Source organism: Protomyctophum bolini, assembly GCF_963924005.1.
Source record: "Protomyctophum bolini genome assembly, chromosome: 11".
Lineage (NCBI taxonomy): Eukaryota > Metazoa > Chordata > Actinopteri > Myctophiformes > Myctophidae > Protomyctophum > Protomyctophum bolini.
In genome coordinates this window covers 1,929,330-1,945,593 of record NC_137872.1, presented here as the reverse complement: position 1 = coordinate 1,945,593, position 16,264 = coordinate 1,929,330, and the positions used below count along the sequence as shown (strand labels likewise).

Sequence of the window (16,264 nt, the reverse complement as noted above, 5' to 3'; positions counted from 1 at the left end):
AGAGAGACAATGAGATCAGCCGAGAGGAGAGAAGTCTACGGGAGCGCTACCAGGGTGAAGAGCTGGAGAAGGAGAGAATGGAGCTGTGGCATAAAGCAGAGAAGAATGCAAGACAGATGGCTGAGAATCCAGCCACCAACTGGCTCATGATTGTTGTCTTTCTACTCATTGCATTTGGGCTAATGGCAGTTTGTGTTTTAATGGGATATGACCGATAGGCCTAGTTAGGCCTATGTTTGTTAATGTATACAAGCCTATGTTTGCACAAAGAGCATAATGTCCCTTTGTATTTCGTTTATATAGTAGTATAGTATCTTTTCCCTTTTTGCATCCTATATCATGAATTCCTGTTCTGTTTTTAACTACATAGATGTGTCTATTTGTACGTCTCTAAATATTTTGAAGAGTTGAACAATGTGGACCCTGTTGTAAACAAGTGTAATGCTTAATTGGGTCGTCCACTCACAGTTAACAGTCTTTGTATTGAGTTTGTGCTTGAAATGTACTGTAATTCTACAAACTGTTAATAAATATTTAACCCATTCTGACCGGGAACCCGTTTTGGTGTCAGCATCATGTTATGCTTTAGCTTTTGAAAAATAGCAGATCTACAAGCTCATAGTGCGCCACCGAGTGGCGCGCTACGTGCTTGTAGGTCTGCTATTTTTGAAAAATCGAAGAACGACTGACATTTTTTAGAATCTGATCTCAGGTCAGAATGGGTTAATCAGACCAGTGTGTGTCCAGTGGAAACCTCGTATGAATCTGATCTCAGGTCAGAAAGGGTTAAATCAATCAATCAATAGATTTAGTTAAGCATACTGGCATTTCTTGGTAAATACATACTGTAGGCTAATGGACATAGTTCATTCAGTCTCCATAACAATGACAAAATGATTTTACTGTATGCTATAAAGAAAAAAAGGTTTGTATGCAAAAGTAGTAGTAGTGCAGTGCTTAAACTTTGTAACCAATAAAAAAATAACTATTGTAGACCATACAACATTGATCTCATTTGAGGATGGATGTATGGAACTGTGTGTTCTGGTGCCTCCTTGTGGCACAGCTGAGTAACACATTAGTGGATGTCAGCTAATATTGTTATGTCAATGTCTGCAAAGAACTTTGTAGAATGTAATTTCATGTATAATTCCATCCTGTGTGTGTGTGTATGTATGATGTGATTGTGAAGGTTTTACAATAATGTTAAGCGTTATAATAACAAAGTGAGATCAAGGTTCTTTATTGTTTTTATACTGTAGATTCCGATATGCAAGGTCTCACACACACTGTGTACAAAGTTTTATAATATTGCCAACCGGGTCAGCCAGATATTCAGAAGAGTGGACCCTTTAGTTCCGGAACGCTAGTGGTGGCACTTGAGAGATTTGTTTTAAAAAACAATAAAAAACAAAAGGAGCACAAATAGCGGAGCCATTTGCTCAGCTGAAACGTCCCTCCAGAGTGACGATACGAGTCACTGAAACGTCACTCCAGAGTGACGATACGAGTCACTGAAACGTCACTCCAGAGTGACGATACGAGTCACTGAAACGTCACTCCAGAGTGACGATACGAGTCACTGAAACGTCACTCCAGAGTGACGATACGAGTCACTGAAACGTCACTCCAGAGTGACGATACGAGTCAGAAATGACAGCATACAAAATAGGGGAGGAGCCAAAGGCCCATATTTACCACCGTGGCCATTTTAGTGGGCGTGAGTTTCTGGCACCACTGAACTGAACAATCTGCCATTCGGTTTTTTTTTCGCATAGAGATTTACAAAAATATTTATATCAATGATTTTAAGCCTATAGAATCAAAGCCATCTAGGATCCTGGTGAATAAGCCATGACCATACCATACATACAGCACCTTTTGAAATTGTGAAAATATAAAATGCTAAAACAAAGCATATTTATTATATAATAATTAAATATTCAAAGAGATTTCAAAAAGAATATTTATCATAAAGGTTTTATGGTCATGATAAATTAATCACCAGGATCCTGGATGGCTTGATTCTAGAAAATAATTGATAAGTATTACATTTTTATTTAAGTAAGGGTCAAAACGGCCTCGAGGAGAGGTGGTAAAGGACGCCACTGTGTTGCATCACTTCCTCTCTGCCAGTCTCTGTAGCAAAGTGACCGAGGAGAGGTGGTAAAGGACGCCACTGTGTGGCATCACTTCCTCTCTGCCAGTCTCTGTAGCAAAGTGACTGAGGAGGAGAGGGGTAAAGGCTCATACATAGTCTGGATTTACGGTGGTGGGGTGACCACCGAACTGAAGAGCAGAGAGAGGTGAAGAGCAAACCACCGCCACCGCTCCAGCCCTTCTCTCTGTTTTTACTCACCACCGCTCAACGTTATTTCAGCTCCGGTGGTCAGCTCACCACCGGAGCGGTGGTGGTCACCTCACCACCGAAAATCCAGACTATGAATAGGCCTTAAAGGACGCCACTGTGTTGCATCACTTCCGCTCTGCCAGTCTCTGTAGCAAAGTGACCGAGGAGGAGAGGTGGTAAAGGATGCCACTCCGGGTTTCCACACCTGAGCGGAAAACCGTTTTGCGCTGTGGACAGAAGAAGCTGTGGCGGCGTGGTGCGCAGCTGTTTTTAGACAGCTGGTGGACGGGAATTAAGCTCCACCTCCGCGGACGAATGAAGCTGAGGAGAGCGCATGTCGTCCGCAAGCCGTCGCGCAAGTCGTCTGCGGAAGTGGAGCTTTTTTTTCCATCCACCAGCTGTCTAAAAACCCGTTTTTTTCGGCTGTCCGCAGCCGAGGACGTCCGCCGCTCTTTTGACAGTGTGGCAGTACTGACTGTATTGCATCACTTCCGCTCTGCCAGTCTCTGTAGAAAAGTGACTGAGGAGGAGAGGGGTAAAGGATGCCACTGTCTGTGTGGCATCACTTCCGCTCTGCCAGTCTCTGTAGAAAAGTGACTGAGGAGGAGAGGGGTAAAGGATGCCACTGTCTGTGTGGCATCACTTCCGCTCTGCCAGTCTCTGTAGCAAAGTGACCGAGGAGGAGAGGGGTAAAGGAGGCATCACTTCCGCTCTGCCAGTCTCTGTAGCAAAGCGATGACCGTGTCCTGTTTGGAGGAGAGCAGCTCCAGGGCCGTGGCGATCCTGCCCAGTGACTCCGCCATGCGCACCTCCCTCCTCTCGCGCCTCCTCTCCCGCGCGTCGGCCCTTCGGCCGGCCGCCTGCTCCAGGTCGGCCTGCTCCTCCTGCCTCCGCAGCACCTCCTGCAGGAGGGAGGAGGAGGTGCTGTCCGTCTGAGGCTGTCCGTCTGTCCTCGACGCGTCATAGAGGTCGGAAAAGGGGGATTGTGAGGAGAACGTGGAAGGCGAGGAGGAGGAGAGGGCATGGATGTTGTGATGGTTGCGCTGCGACAGCTGCGGAGGAGGAGGAGCCCGGCCCTCCTGCCCTCCTCCGCCCCTCCTCCTGCCCCCCGCGGCGGTGCCTACAGGCCGGAGCGGCGGGGCTTTAAGTCTGGCGCTGCTGCGGATTCTAACACGGGGGGGATGCGAGTTGTTGTTGTTGTTGTTGGTCAGTTCAAAGGAACGGGAAGGAGGAGCCGGAGGAGGAAGCGTTTCTGTGGCGTACGCTGAAGGAACGAGTGACGGACACAGAGAGAGGGCGGCCGAGGGCTGTACGCCAGCAGTGGTGGTGACGTCACCGTTCAGGAGGATGAGGCCGGGCTTGAGTTCTGGCGCCGTTGTCGTCTCCAGGGAAACGGACGTCACAGGCACGGTGTTTCTGTCGCTGCTGATTTCGGCGGGCGACAGCGGGCGGGTGAAGTCATCGTAGGGGGGGATGTCGTCGGGGGCGCCGGGCTCCGACACGCCGTGTGGTTTAAGGGCGGCGATCTTCAACAGAGGAACGGAGCCCGGCGCAGAGACGGCTTTGCTCGTCTTTTTACTTTTGCTGCTGTGCATGACCTGAACACCAACAGTGTCACTGAGTGTAGCATCCATCAGCTAGAGAGAGAGAGAGAGAGAGAGAGAGAGAGAGAGAGAGAGAGAGAGACATGGAAACAAGAGATCAGGGGAGGAATCGATTTTAGCAGAATTGACACACCTGACCACAAATGTTCTCTTAAACTCCAGGCCATGATATAACTGAAGTAATTGCACAGATATCAAAGTGTGTCCAGTGGAATAATTAATAATCAATGACATGTGCGGGATAGTTTTTGCATTTAGCATGTGTTTAGCAATGTTTCTTTTGCAAAAAAAAAGAAGAAGCAGGATCTGTATTGATTTGTTATTATAATGACCAAAATAAATAAACTCTACTAGCTCTGCAGCGCCACCTACATCGAAGAACTCCCAGGACGTCTTGGCGTGGCCCGTCTCGCGGCTGCGGTCCTTCACCCTCTTGTAGGTGACGATGAGGTTGTTCCACTTGCGGCGGATCTTTTCCACGGGAAGCACGTATCCCTTGGCCGCCATCTCATCCTGGACGCTCTGGAAGAGCTGCGAGCGTTCCCGGGTCTCGTACAGCCCCCAGCGGCGGCCCACCCCCTCGATCAGATACATGACGGCCTTGGAGCAGAAGTCTGAGCTGTGGGAGAAGGTCTTCTCTGAGGCTGCGGAGGGGGGGGGTTCAAAGATATCAGGAAATTGAATTAACCCATTCTGACCTGAGATCAGATTCATACGAGGTTTCCACTGGACACACACTTGTCTGATTAACCCATTCTGACCTGAGATCAGATTCATACGAGGTTTCCACTGGACACACACTTGTCTGATTAACCCATTCTGACCTGAGATCAGATTCTAAAAATGTTCTTCTACATCCTGACAGTTTTCTGAAAAAGCTATGTTTCTAATGTCAGTCGTTCTTTGATTTTTCAAAAATAGCAGACCTACAAGCTCGTAGCGCGCCACTCGGTGGCGCGCTACGAGCTTGTAGGTCTGCTATTTTTAAATAGCTAAAAGCATAACGTAATGCTAACACCAAAAGGGGTTCCCGCCCCAAAATGGGTTAAAAGCTGTCGAAGTCAAGAGTAGCATTTACGACGACTATACATTGCATTGCATGTTGTTGTTAACATAATTTACTTTAGTTTGAAAATTAAATATGAAACAATATAGTTCATATATTAACCGCCCACTATATGGTTTTTATACTGTAGTAAAGTACACACACACACACACACACACACACACACACACACACACACACACACACACACACTATATATATTTTGTATTATTTGTCCACACAAAATACATTTGTATACAAGGACACAAATTATGGTGCAGCAAGGTTACATCAAGCATGTCACACGCACACACACACACACACACACACATCATTTTAAGCCAATTCCTCTGACTTTGACACTGATCTGGAGCTAACTTTGAGTAGGTTTTTCTTATCACCTGAGGCAGGGAAGAACCTCTCTGTGCTCACAGGATCTATTGGAGAGAGAGAGAGAGAGAGAGAGAGAGAGAGTATGTGTAAATGTATTGCAGTGACAGTTAGAAATAACATCAATCACCAGCTGGTGAGGGCTTAGTATATGAGATATGATGTCCAATTAATAATAGCAATACATTTGTCAAAACAAGACTATTATAGCCTAAACTGAGACCAAAGCCAAATGACCAAACTGTTTAGCACCTTATCTTTGTATTCTCTTTACTGGCTTAATATTGCTTGTTAAAAACAATCCCAGTTAGAACGAAGTATTAAGTAATAGCGGCCTACATAGCATTAGCCAACAATTATACCAATGAAATGTTTGTGTACTACTACTAGTTATTCAACTCACACAGTAGTATAGTACTGCCTGCGTGCTGCTGTGTGTCCGCCAGCTCCAGGTTATCAACAGTCGGACTCGGGCAGGCTTCTCCGGCTTCTGTGTAAGTACAGTAAGCGGCGCTGTCCTGATCGCAGGGCGCAGACGACTCCTGGCTGCCCAGCACGAACGCAGTTGCATTCTCGTCGACCGTTTCCATTTTCACATGCATCTGCTGCTGCTGCATCATCGCAGCGTCGCCACTACTACAACCACCGCTCTGTTGTATATTTTGGCACATCATGTTGTTTACTAATACTGTCACGTTCCAATTGCATTGAGAGGCAAAACAAAGTTTTATCTCAAGCTGAGCTCTGGTTATAAATACATAACACACAAAAAAAAAGATATGAAAACCAATACCAAAAGCAAATACTTAGTTGTAATTAGGCCGTCTGTGCAGCTGGCTGGCCGCGGATTGTTGTTGCGTGGGAGAGAGAGGGAAATGGCTGCCTGCGTGTCTCTCTCTGCCCGTGCAGTCGTGCAGCCAGTGCTGCATGCGCAAACGCCGCTGCGCAACTTTCCGTGAGGTTAGGATGACGTCACTGAACAAGCGTATTGCTTATTGAGTGACCCCGCCTCCCTGTGGTTTACCCAACTTTCTAGACCAATTAATGAACGGGGGTGATAACTCCAGAGTGAAAAGACTTGTCTGATAAGTAAGCCTGGGACCGAGGCTAGTCTGATATAAAAACAGAGAGATGGGTCTGTGTCCGCGGTCAGGTGATCGCTGATCATCACCGCGACTGACGTAATATCCACAAACGGGAGTATGTATGAGCCTTGAGGTATGTGTTGTTTTTCTCCGTCAGACCTGATGTTTTGTAACACAACATTATGCAACTTTAAATGCTACTATGCTGGGGTGTCTAATGGATGTAAAAATATTTTTTTGCGACGATTGTATGTGGGCTCAGTGATCATTTTATGATTTTCTGTACCCGCAAAATACAGAAACTAAAATTTGACTGTCACAAAACAGTCATATCTAGGGACCTCAAAACCTACTCTAGTGAGGCCTTTAACCTAGAACTGGAGAGACTGGATTGGTCCGATGTGCTCAGGAGCTCACTAGTCGAAGAAGCATGGCTTGGCTTTAAAACCAAATTTACAACAGTACTAAACAACATGGCTCCTCTGAGAACCATCAGGGTCAAAACCCGCTCGGAGCCATGGATGAATTCGGACATACTGACTGCAATGAAAGCCAGAGACAACAAATGCTCTGAACTTCTTAAATGCAAGTCCAAGCTAGCTAAGCGCTTCGACAGTGATCTCCAAACCAAACTGTGCATCCTTAAAACCCAATGTAACAAGCTAAGAAACGGTGTAATTGCCATGACCAAATCAGCCAAAAGTAACTTTATCAATGATAAAGCCGAGGAAATCAAAAACAATCCTCGGGAGCTCTGGAAGCTACTAAACAACCAACTAGGCTGTGGTCAGAAACTTAAAACCAGGTTTACTAACATAAACATCAAATCAAATAACACCCTCATCACTGACAAGGTTGATGTAGCCAATCACTTGAACATCTTCTTTACAAACATTGCAACAATGCTGGTTAACAAACTGCCCTCCCACTCTGGGCGTTTTGGTGTAGAGCACATCAAAGGCTTCTACAAAAACCTAGGTGTCTGTAAAGATGATTTTAAAATGACAATGGTAACAACTGAGGAGGTACTTAAGAAACTGAGTGCCCTCCAACCCCACAAGGCCACTGGCCATGACAATATTCCCTCCAAATTTCTCAGAGACTCAGCCATTTCCATAGCTCCAGTCATCACCCACATAGTTAACCTCTCCATCAAACAAGGACAGGTCCCCAGAGATTTTAAACTGGCCAAAGTAACCCCCCTGTACAAAAAAGGGAGCAAATTAGAACCCGGCAACTACCGCCCTATTTCTATTCTAAGCTCCATCTCGAAAGTGATGGAAAAAATAGTCTATGAACAGGTTGAAAAGTATCTTGCCACTAATAAATTGTTGTACGAGTTCCAATCTGGTTTCAGAACATCCCACTCCACTGACACATGCCTTCTCTATTTGAGCGACCACATCAAACACGAGGTGGATGCTGGAAAATACTGCGGCATGGTCATGCTGGACCTCCAAAAGGCTTTTGACACCGTGAACCACTCCATACTGGTTAACAAGCTTAAAGCTATTGGTTTTGATAGCACATCAGTGAGCTGGATGCAATCCTACCTGGAGGGGAGAGAACAGATGGTGGAAGTGAACGGAACACTGTCCCCCCCCCTCCCAGTGAGCTGTGGCGTCCCACAAGGAAGCATACTAGGGCCTTTACTGTTCCTAATATATGTAAACGACATGACTTCAGCTTGTGACTGCAACTTGTTCCTGTTCGCAGACGACTCAGCACTGCTGGTCTCGGACAGGAACAAACTGCAGGTTGAAAAGACCCTCAGCTCTGAACTCGGTAGAATCTGCACCTGGCTCGCTGATAACAAACTATCCTTACACCTGGGAAAAACTGAATCCATTCTCTTCGGATCAAATAGTAATCTCAAAAAGGCAGATGGCTTCTTGGTTAGAGTTGGTGATGACATTATCACACGGAAGGATCAAATTACCTACCTAGGTTCCATCCTGGAGGCCAATCTTTCCGGTGATAAGATGGCCACCAACGTAATCAAAAAAGTCAATCAAAGAACAAGATTCCTCTACAGGATCTCCTCACTGGTCGACAAAAACACATTGAAGACCTTAACAGGAGCCCTTGTACAAGGTTTCTTTGACTATGCATCCACCTCCTGGTACCACAGCACCTCAAAGGCCCTTAAAACAAGGCTCCAGACCTCCCAAAACAAACTGGTCAGGCTCCTACTTGGCCTCACCCCCCGAACCCACCTCACCCCTGCCCACTTTGACAGGCTGGGATGGCTTAGGGTCGACGACAGAGTACAGCATCTTGCAATGGGTCTGGTCCACAAGATTAGATACACCACCAAGATACCCATGTACCTGTCTAAATACTTCCTTAATGTAAACGAAGTCCACACCCACAACACCAGAGGGAGTGCAACAAACCATGTACAACCCAGATTCGGCACAAACAAGGGACTAAATTCTTTTCGCTCCTATGCGACCAAAATGTGGAACGCCCTACCAACAGTCATTAAGACATGTGAATCCCTTGGCTCCTTCAAAACTGCTCTCAAAGGGCACCTACGGATGGCTGCAATTCGAAACTGGCCTCTGTAAAAGCTGAATTTGTATCTGGATTGTACTATGTTTTTGTATGGACGTGGTGTTGGGTGCCTGCACATATGCACACATGGCATCAACGCATGGTGTTGTGTGCAGGCGCCCTACACTCTGTCTTTGTACTATGGATTGTACTATGTTTTTGTATGGACGTGATGTTGGGTGCCTGCACATATGCACACATGGCATCAACGCATGGTGTTGTGTGCAGGCGCCCTACACTCTGTCTTTCGTTTTCTTTTCTTTTATCCCCCTGTTCCCCTCACTGTATATATACTTTTTTTCCCTTTTCGCTTCCTATATGATGAATTCCTGTTCTGTTCTTTAACTACATAGAAGTGTCTATTTGTTTGTCTCTAAATGTTTTGATGAATTGAACAATGTGGACCCTGTTGTAAACAAGTGTAAGGCTTAATTGGGTCGTCCACTCACAGTTAACAGTCTTTGTATTGAGTTTGTGCTTGAAATGTACTGTAATTCTGCAAACTGTTAATAAAGATTTCAATCAATCAATCAAAAACGCTTATAGGAGACATGTGCTTCCAAATATTACAGCAGTGGTTCCCAAACATTTTCATCAAGGACCCCCAATTAAATTGACACTAATTAGCCTGTAGCCCCCATTTGAAAAGATATCCCTGGGACCCCCATGAGAGAAGATTTGTACGGCTCTATCAGTGATTCTAAATCTGTTTAATTTCAAGGACACCCAGTTTGACATGCATTAGTCCAGAGACCCCCATTTAATGGCATCTTTGGGACCTCAATTTATATTGTAAAATCAATGTTAATTGAACTCTGAGATTGTACAAGTATTGGAGTTTAGTTTATAGTAAAGCAACAATACATCCTGCTGCCTCCTGCATTATGTGCAAGTTCAAAACAGGTGGCACACAAGGACTGTTGAGTGATATCCAACGAGCAATTTATGAAACAAAAACGTTACAGATTGAAAGAGGATAATTCAAGATTTCTGTACAGCTCCAATATTGGTGAGTTTGTTTAATACAATTTGATAGGACTTTTCTGTTAAATGAATGAATAAATCTGAATCAATGGGAAGTTGCACCTTGCTGGCAAGATGGCTGCGGTCTGAATATTGTCAATTAATCCAAATTGCCTTTCCGATCTGCTTGCATGATTAAACAACATTAAACTCGCCATCAGTGCAGCTGTAGGGAAAGCTTGAATTATCCTCTTTCAAACTGCAAAGTGTTTGTTTCATAAAAATCCACCGTAAACATGTTCTGAGCTACTTTCTGTAAAAAAATTCCGTGCCGTGATAGTTTTTTCTAAGTGTTGGAGTTTGGAAACTCAGATGAGGACCGTGCATAATAATAACAACCACTTCTACTTCTGTCTATTCCCCAGTATTGGCCTCTACTCTGCCTTTGGTTAGACTCTACTACCACACCTGGCTCACAGAATGCGTTGTCTCCAACCTCAACATCCCAGCTGTGAGTCCCTGAGTCGAAGCCCTCGGAGGAGCCCAGGACAGACGCCGTGCCACCAGTCAAAAAACCTCTCTGGGTTGTCGTCAGGAAGCTTTTGTCCCCCTCCTCCTCCATAACTCACACTGCAGGTCAGATCAACAGACAGGACGAGTCCTCGATGGGCAGTGTTGTTGGGGTCCAGGATGACAGGAGTGTAGCCTGTCTACACAATGAACTTCATCTCTAATTCCCAGACCCTGGCTGACGGTCAGGTTTCCCAGGTGTTCGGCCACTTCTATCAAAGCCCTCAGAACTGAACCAAGGACATAGACGCACTGGTCAAATCTCTCTGGATTGTCAGGGAGCTTCTGTATCTCTCCCCATGTCACGCTGGTCAGATCATCAGAAAGGGTGTATTCTGGATGGACAGTGTTGGGGTCCAGAATGACCGGGGTGTAGGAGACAATGTCCTTCATCTTGTCCCAGACTCTGAAGGCCAGGTTGCCCAGGTGTTTGGCCTATCAGAGCTCCTGAGACCGGCTGTGGGTCCTGCAGTGTGAGCTGGACTCTCCATCGTGGTCTTGTAGTTCTGCAGGAACGAGATGTGGTCAGCTGTCGGCTCCTCCTCTATGGCTCTGATCGTGTGTGAAATGGTTGATACGTCTCTGTTCAGACCCTCCATCTTCTCCATCTGACTCTTCTGCTGCTCTTCCTCCCTCAGTTCGGTGATCCTGGCCTCCTCTTCATCATGTAGAAACCGATGAAGCTTCTTAAACTGTTCCTTCATCTGCGTCTCACAAAGGCTCCAGTGATTTCCAGTGACTTCCTCCTTGTAATCCAGTGCAGCTTCATCAACAGGTGTGCATCTGTGGTCGGTGTGTTCTTTTTTTTAGAATCTCGACACACAACACACACTGGCTGTTGACATTCCTGACAGAACAGTTTGAATGTCTCAGCATGCAGACTGCAGAGAACCTCGGTCGATCTCTGAAGTCTCCTCTGTGTGAAGGTCTCACACAGGTTCTTCAGAGCCAGGTTAAGAGGGGCCGTTGCATGTCTCTCCTTATACAAACCGGACATTCCTTCATTTGTGTCGTTCTCCACCACTCCTGCAGACAGGCGTTGCAGAAACTGTGGCTACACGGGACAGGAGAACAGGATCTGTAAAGACTTCATGACGCACAGGGCAGACCGATGGGACATCTGCCTACAATATATACATTCATCTACACATATTCATATATACTAATAAGTTAATAATAATGATGATAATGCTATAATATATATAATATGGTTTACTATACATAATGTGTTGTGGTTTACTAATAATGGTCTATTAATAATATATATGATATGGTTTACTATACAATGTATACTATAATAATAAAAAATATATAATTGTATAGTACAATACAGTACAGCAGTTCTTTGACTATATAGAAGTGTCTATTTGTACGTCTCTAAATGTTTTGTTGAATTGAACATGGTGGACCCTCTTGTAATGCTTAATTATTGTAAAACCTTCACAATCACATCATACATACACACACAGGATGAAATTATACATGAAATTACATTCTCATCATCATCATTTATTTAACTCACGACCATGATCACATGGTTTGGAGCACAGATTCATAAAAGTATACAATCGAAAGTATACAATACATTACAGATTACACGATATACATACATAGACATATCGGAAAGGCTTTCCCTATTTGTACAGTGGAAGAATACTTTTCAGAAAAGCACCCAATTTATAGATTACTTTTTGTTTTTCAGATTTTAGTAATGCAATTAATTTAAACATAGAAGGGTGGGTAAAAAAAATTAAGTGGCAGGTATTTTTGCCTGAAATAATGCCAGTATTCTTACATTCCAACAAAACATGATACTCCTCTCCAATTATGGCTTCGTTACATAGGTTACAAATCCTCTGACTTCTTTCCAATCCTTTATATCTACCGATGACCTTTGGGATTCTTGTGTTGTTTAGCCTAAGGTTGCAAATAGCCTGTCTATACTTACGGTTTTCACATTTCTACAATTGAGTAACAATATTAGCTGACATCCACTAATGTTACTCAGCTGTGCCACAAGGAGGCACTAGCACACACAGTTCCATACATCCATCCTCAAATGAGATCAATGTTTTATGGTCTACAATTGTTTTTTTTATTGGTTACAAAGTTTAAGCACTGCACTACTACTGTACTTTGGCATACAAACCTTTTTTCTTTAATAGCATACAGTAAAATAATTGTCATTGTTATGGAGACTGAATGGACTATGTCCATTAGGCTACAGTATGTATTTACGAAGAAATGCCAGTATGCTTAACTAAATCTACTATATAATATAAACGTTAAAATTCAAAGGGACTTTGTGTCGATTCATACTCCTATTTTAGAGCCGAATAAAAGTCGGTTCGGCGCTGTAGAGCCTGCAATTTGACGTCATTTGAGGTTCGGGGGGGCGGGTACCGTCCTAAAGTCGGCTCTTCGGTGCTACTGAAATTTTCTGACGAGCCGAAATCATTTCGGCACTACAGCGCCGAAACAGGAGTATGAATCGGCCCTTAGTCCAAACATAGGCTTGTACATGAACAAGCATAGGCCTACTAGGCCTATCGCCAGTCCTATCGGTCCCAGTAAAACACAAACTGCCATTAGCCCAAATGCAATGAGTAGAAAGACAAACATCATGAGCCAGTTGGTGGCCTCAGCCACCTGTCTTGCATTCTTCTCTTCTTTATGCCACATCTCCATTATCTCCTTCTCCAGCTCTTCACCCTGGTAGAGCTCCCGTAGACTTCTCTCCTCTCGGCGGATCTCTTTTTCTCTCTCTGCAAAGATTTTCTCCTGTGTTTCCCTGATCTTCCTCTCTTTCCGTGGGTACAGGGACGTTTCGTAATGGCCGCCTCCATTTAGAGCCACCAGGGTCTGGACTTTTGACAGTAGGACTTCCACCTGCTTTGGGTCTTCTTTGGCATTCTTGTTGTTGAAGACGTGAAACCCACCGCTGCACTTGCGTATGAAGTTGCGGAGGCTCTCATCGCCTTCTGTGATCACGTCGTTTATGGTCTTTCCCTCCAGGCGGTCTCCGTGGGTGAACAAGACGATGGTGTAGTCCCACACCCTCTCGCCGAACCTGGCCTCGATCAGCTTGTGGGTTTCTTGATCTTCTTGAGTCAATCTTCCTAACGGGATCACGTGCACAAAGGCATGAGGTCCACCCTCCTGGAGTTTGACACGCTTTAGAATGTCTCTGACGGCTTCCTTCATGTCGGTCGGTCGGTCGGTGTCAAAGAACCCTGGTGTGTCGATCACATCCACAGTGGATCCATCAGCGATGGTCACAGAGGCCTTTTCACATTGCATAGTGACTCTTTTGAGCTTCATGTCTGCCGTAAAGACCTCTCGCCCCAGTATGGTGTTCCCACTTGAACTCTTCCCTGCTCCACTCTTCCCAAGCAGCATGATCCTCAAGGGCTTTTTCTCTGTGAATTCAGTAAATTTTAGTTATAGAAAAAATAAAGGGAAGCTCCGCACACTCAGATCTGCGCATAATCAGATTTATTAGCAAGCTTTCGGTCTACTGACCTTCTTCAGGCATAATCAAAAAGTGACAGAGGACAGAATATATGTTCATCATTTGATTGGATGATTGATCACACCTATGTCAAAACATTTCAATTAGAAAGATAACTCATGGGAGTTGTAGTTCTCAGTGAAACTACAAGGCACCCAAAGACACCAAGTGTCCATTTAGACAAGAGAAAAACATCACAAGGAAAAAGTTATTACAATTATTTACAGACGAAGTAAACAAAACAAAAAACAAAAGCCAATAATGCAATCAAATGCAAAAAAAATCATAAAGCAAAGAGCAAATGTAATCTTTTGTCTTTTGTCATCTGTTTATATAACAACACTCATATCGAAATCTACATTGAGACCTAAGGGTTGTAAACTTTCTAGAGTGTGGATCCAATAGAGCAAATGTAGTTATAAAATACCTGATATCTCATCAAAGATAACATCTAGCAGTTCTTTAGCAGTACCCGTTGAAACACATTTCTGATTAGCATTGTGGAAGCCCAGTATGGAAGATCCCTGCCCATCATGCAGCTTGATGAATAAAGCAAGGGACATTCAATAAATCCCTCTCAGGGATTTATTAAATTTCTCTCTCCAACCTCTCCAAACCTCTCCAGTTTCTCTGAGAAACCTCCCTGTTCACAGACAGAACAGAACCACCAGCAACAATGATATGATGGCATATGGGCAATGGAGCTGTTATTTTATTGAATTTGTATGGCTGAGAAAGTCATGTGTTGCCATCCAGTTGCAAAGAAGCTGGGGGGTAGCATTTATACCACATACGATGCAACTTGACACATTTGCGGCACGCACGCACGCACGCACACACACACGTCGACCACACACACACACACACACGTCAACCACACACACACACACACACACACACACACACACACACACACACACACACACACACACACAGCATGTAGGATTAATTTACTGGAAAGACCTCTGACTGTCCGGGAGTTATAAACCCGTTTCTGTGATCACATAAAGACAAACAATATATATTCACCAGAAAAAGGCATTTCCCTATCTATGTAGACGCTGCAATAACCATTTTCGGTATACTGATCCAACCAAGTCAGTTAACACTGACAACTACTGAGTCCTGTATTTAAATAATATTTGTTTCCTCTACTTACGTTTTGCCGGCACCTGCTGTTCTCCCTCAGCCATATGGATTCTGAAGTACAAACAGGAAAAGCGAAGATATTTAAACACAAAAAGCATGAGTCATTAATTTACCAAAAATTAAACGATAATAATAATAATAATAATAAATAATAATAATAAAACTTTATTTGTATAGCACCTTTCATGACATGAAATGCAGCTCAAAGTGCTTTACAGAGAAATGGAGGATAAAAGAAAAGCAAGGCAACAACATTAAAAACAAGCAGTAATGCAATACAGTGAGGACATGAATAACAAAAATAAAAAAATAAAAGATCAATTAAAAGCAATGTTGTAGAAGTGGATAGGAGAATAAATGTTCATCCAACTATCCCTATCATTCGAGTGCACAAATCTCAGCTTTAATATAATGGCCTATATGAAAGCCATTGAACAAAGGTCAATGCCCAATAACCCTACCCTAGTGTCACTACAGTGTACAGTTTACCCACTTGATCTGTAAATTGTATAGTAATATACAATAATTGGTTTCACAAGGTAATGCTGAAGTAAAGATAAGGTGGCAGCGGTGCTAAAGAACCGGCCCAGAGGAATATTTGAACTCTGTTTCAACGTCGTCAAGAGGAGGACTTGTGAGTACTTACTGTTGTCTAGCGAAATTAACAAGAACAGGTAGGCTACTCCGCCGGCTGAAAAAGAAAAAGATAAAAAAAAAGATAGTACAGAAGATAATAGGAACGATCTTTCACAAGGTGATACAAGCGTGAAATTTGGCATGAACATGCCTCTGGGTCATCTCTTTAACTTTTTAAACCGAGCCAACGAAAAATCCAATATTCCACTATTTTTCAAGATGGCCGCCAAATAAAAAAGGCCTTTTGTGGCGGTTCTGGACAACCATGGGTGCGGCCGACTCGAGACCGGGCACTGCACTCCCTGTGGGGGTGTGGAACGTGTGTGTCGAATTTGAAGTCGGTGGGGCAAACGGTTCTCGAGTTACGTGGATTACAGATGTACACACGCACACAAAATCCGTGCA

The 16,264-nt window shown here is 44.1% G+C and overlaps 2 protein-coding genes across 2 annotated transcripts; both read right to left on the bottom strand.

Annotated features, from left to right (window-relative positions):
* Positions 1-1,648: 1,648 nt before the first annotated feature.
* LOC308323578 (uncharacterized protein) lies at positions 1,649-6,240 on the bottom strand. The gene is made up of 4 exons (XM_080775312.1): positions 5,793-6,240; positions 5,401-5,436; positions 4,327-4,598; positions 1,649-3,987 (listed from the first exon to the last, which is right to left on the bottom strand). The coding sequence occupies exons 1-4, from the start codon at positions 6,061-6,063 to the stop codon at positions 3,052-3,054; spliced, it is 1,515 nt and encodes a 504-aa protein (XP_080631438.1). The 5' UTR covers positions 6,064-6,240; the 3' UTR covers positions 1,649-3,051.
* Positions 6,241-10,952: 4,712 nt separating this feature from the next.
* Positions 10,953-15,267, bottom strand: LOC308324402 (GTPase IMAP family member 7-like; the record flags this gene model as incomplete). The annotated part of the gene is made up of 3 exons (XM_080776446.1): positions 10,953-11,346; positions 13,184-13,982; positions 15,234-15,267. 3 exons carry the CDS (start codon positions 15,265-15,267, stop codon positions 10,953-10,955), a joined length of 1,227 nt encoding a protein of 408 aa, XP_080632572.1.
* Positions 15,268-16,264: the final 997 nt, after the last annotated feature.

Excerpts from the sequence above, each read along its gene's own strand:
- LOC308323578 (XM_080775312.1), bottom strand. The coding sequence starts at position 6,063 with ATGATGTGCCAAAATATACAACAGAGCGGTGGTTGTAGTAGTGGCGAC. Across the intron at positions 4,599-5,400 it reads GAGGTTCTTCCCTGCCTCAG|CCTCAGAGAAGACCTTCTCC; the intron begins GTGATAAGAAAA and ends CCCCCTCCGCAG. Across the intron at positions 3,988-4,326 it reads CGTCCTGGGAGTTCTTCGAT|CTGATGGATGCTACACTCAG; the intron begins GTAGGTGGCGCT and ends CTCTCTCTCTAG.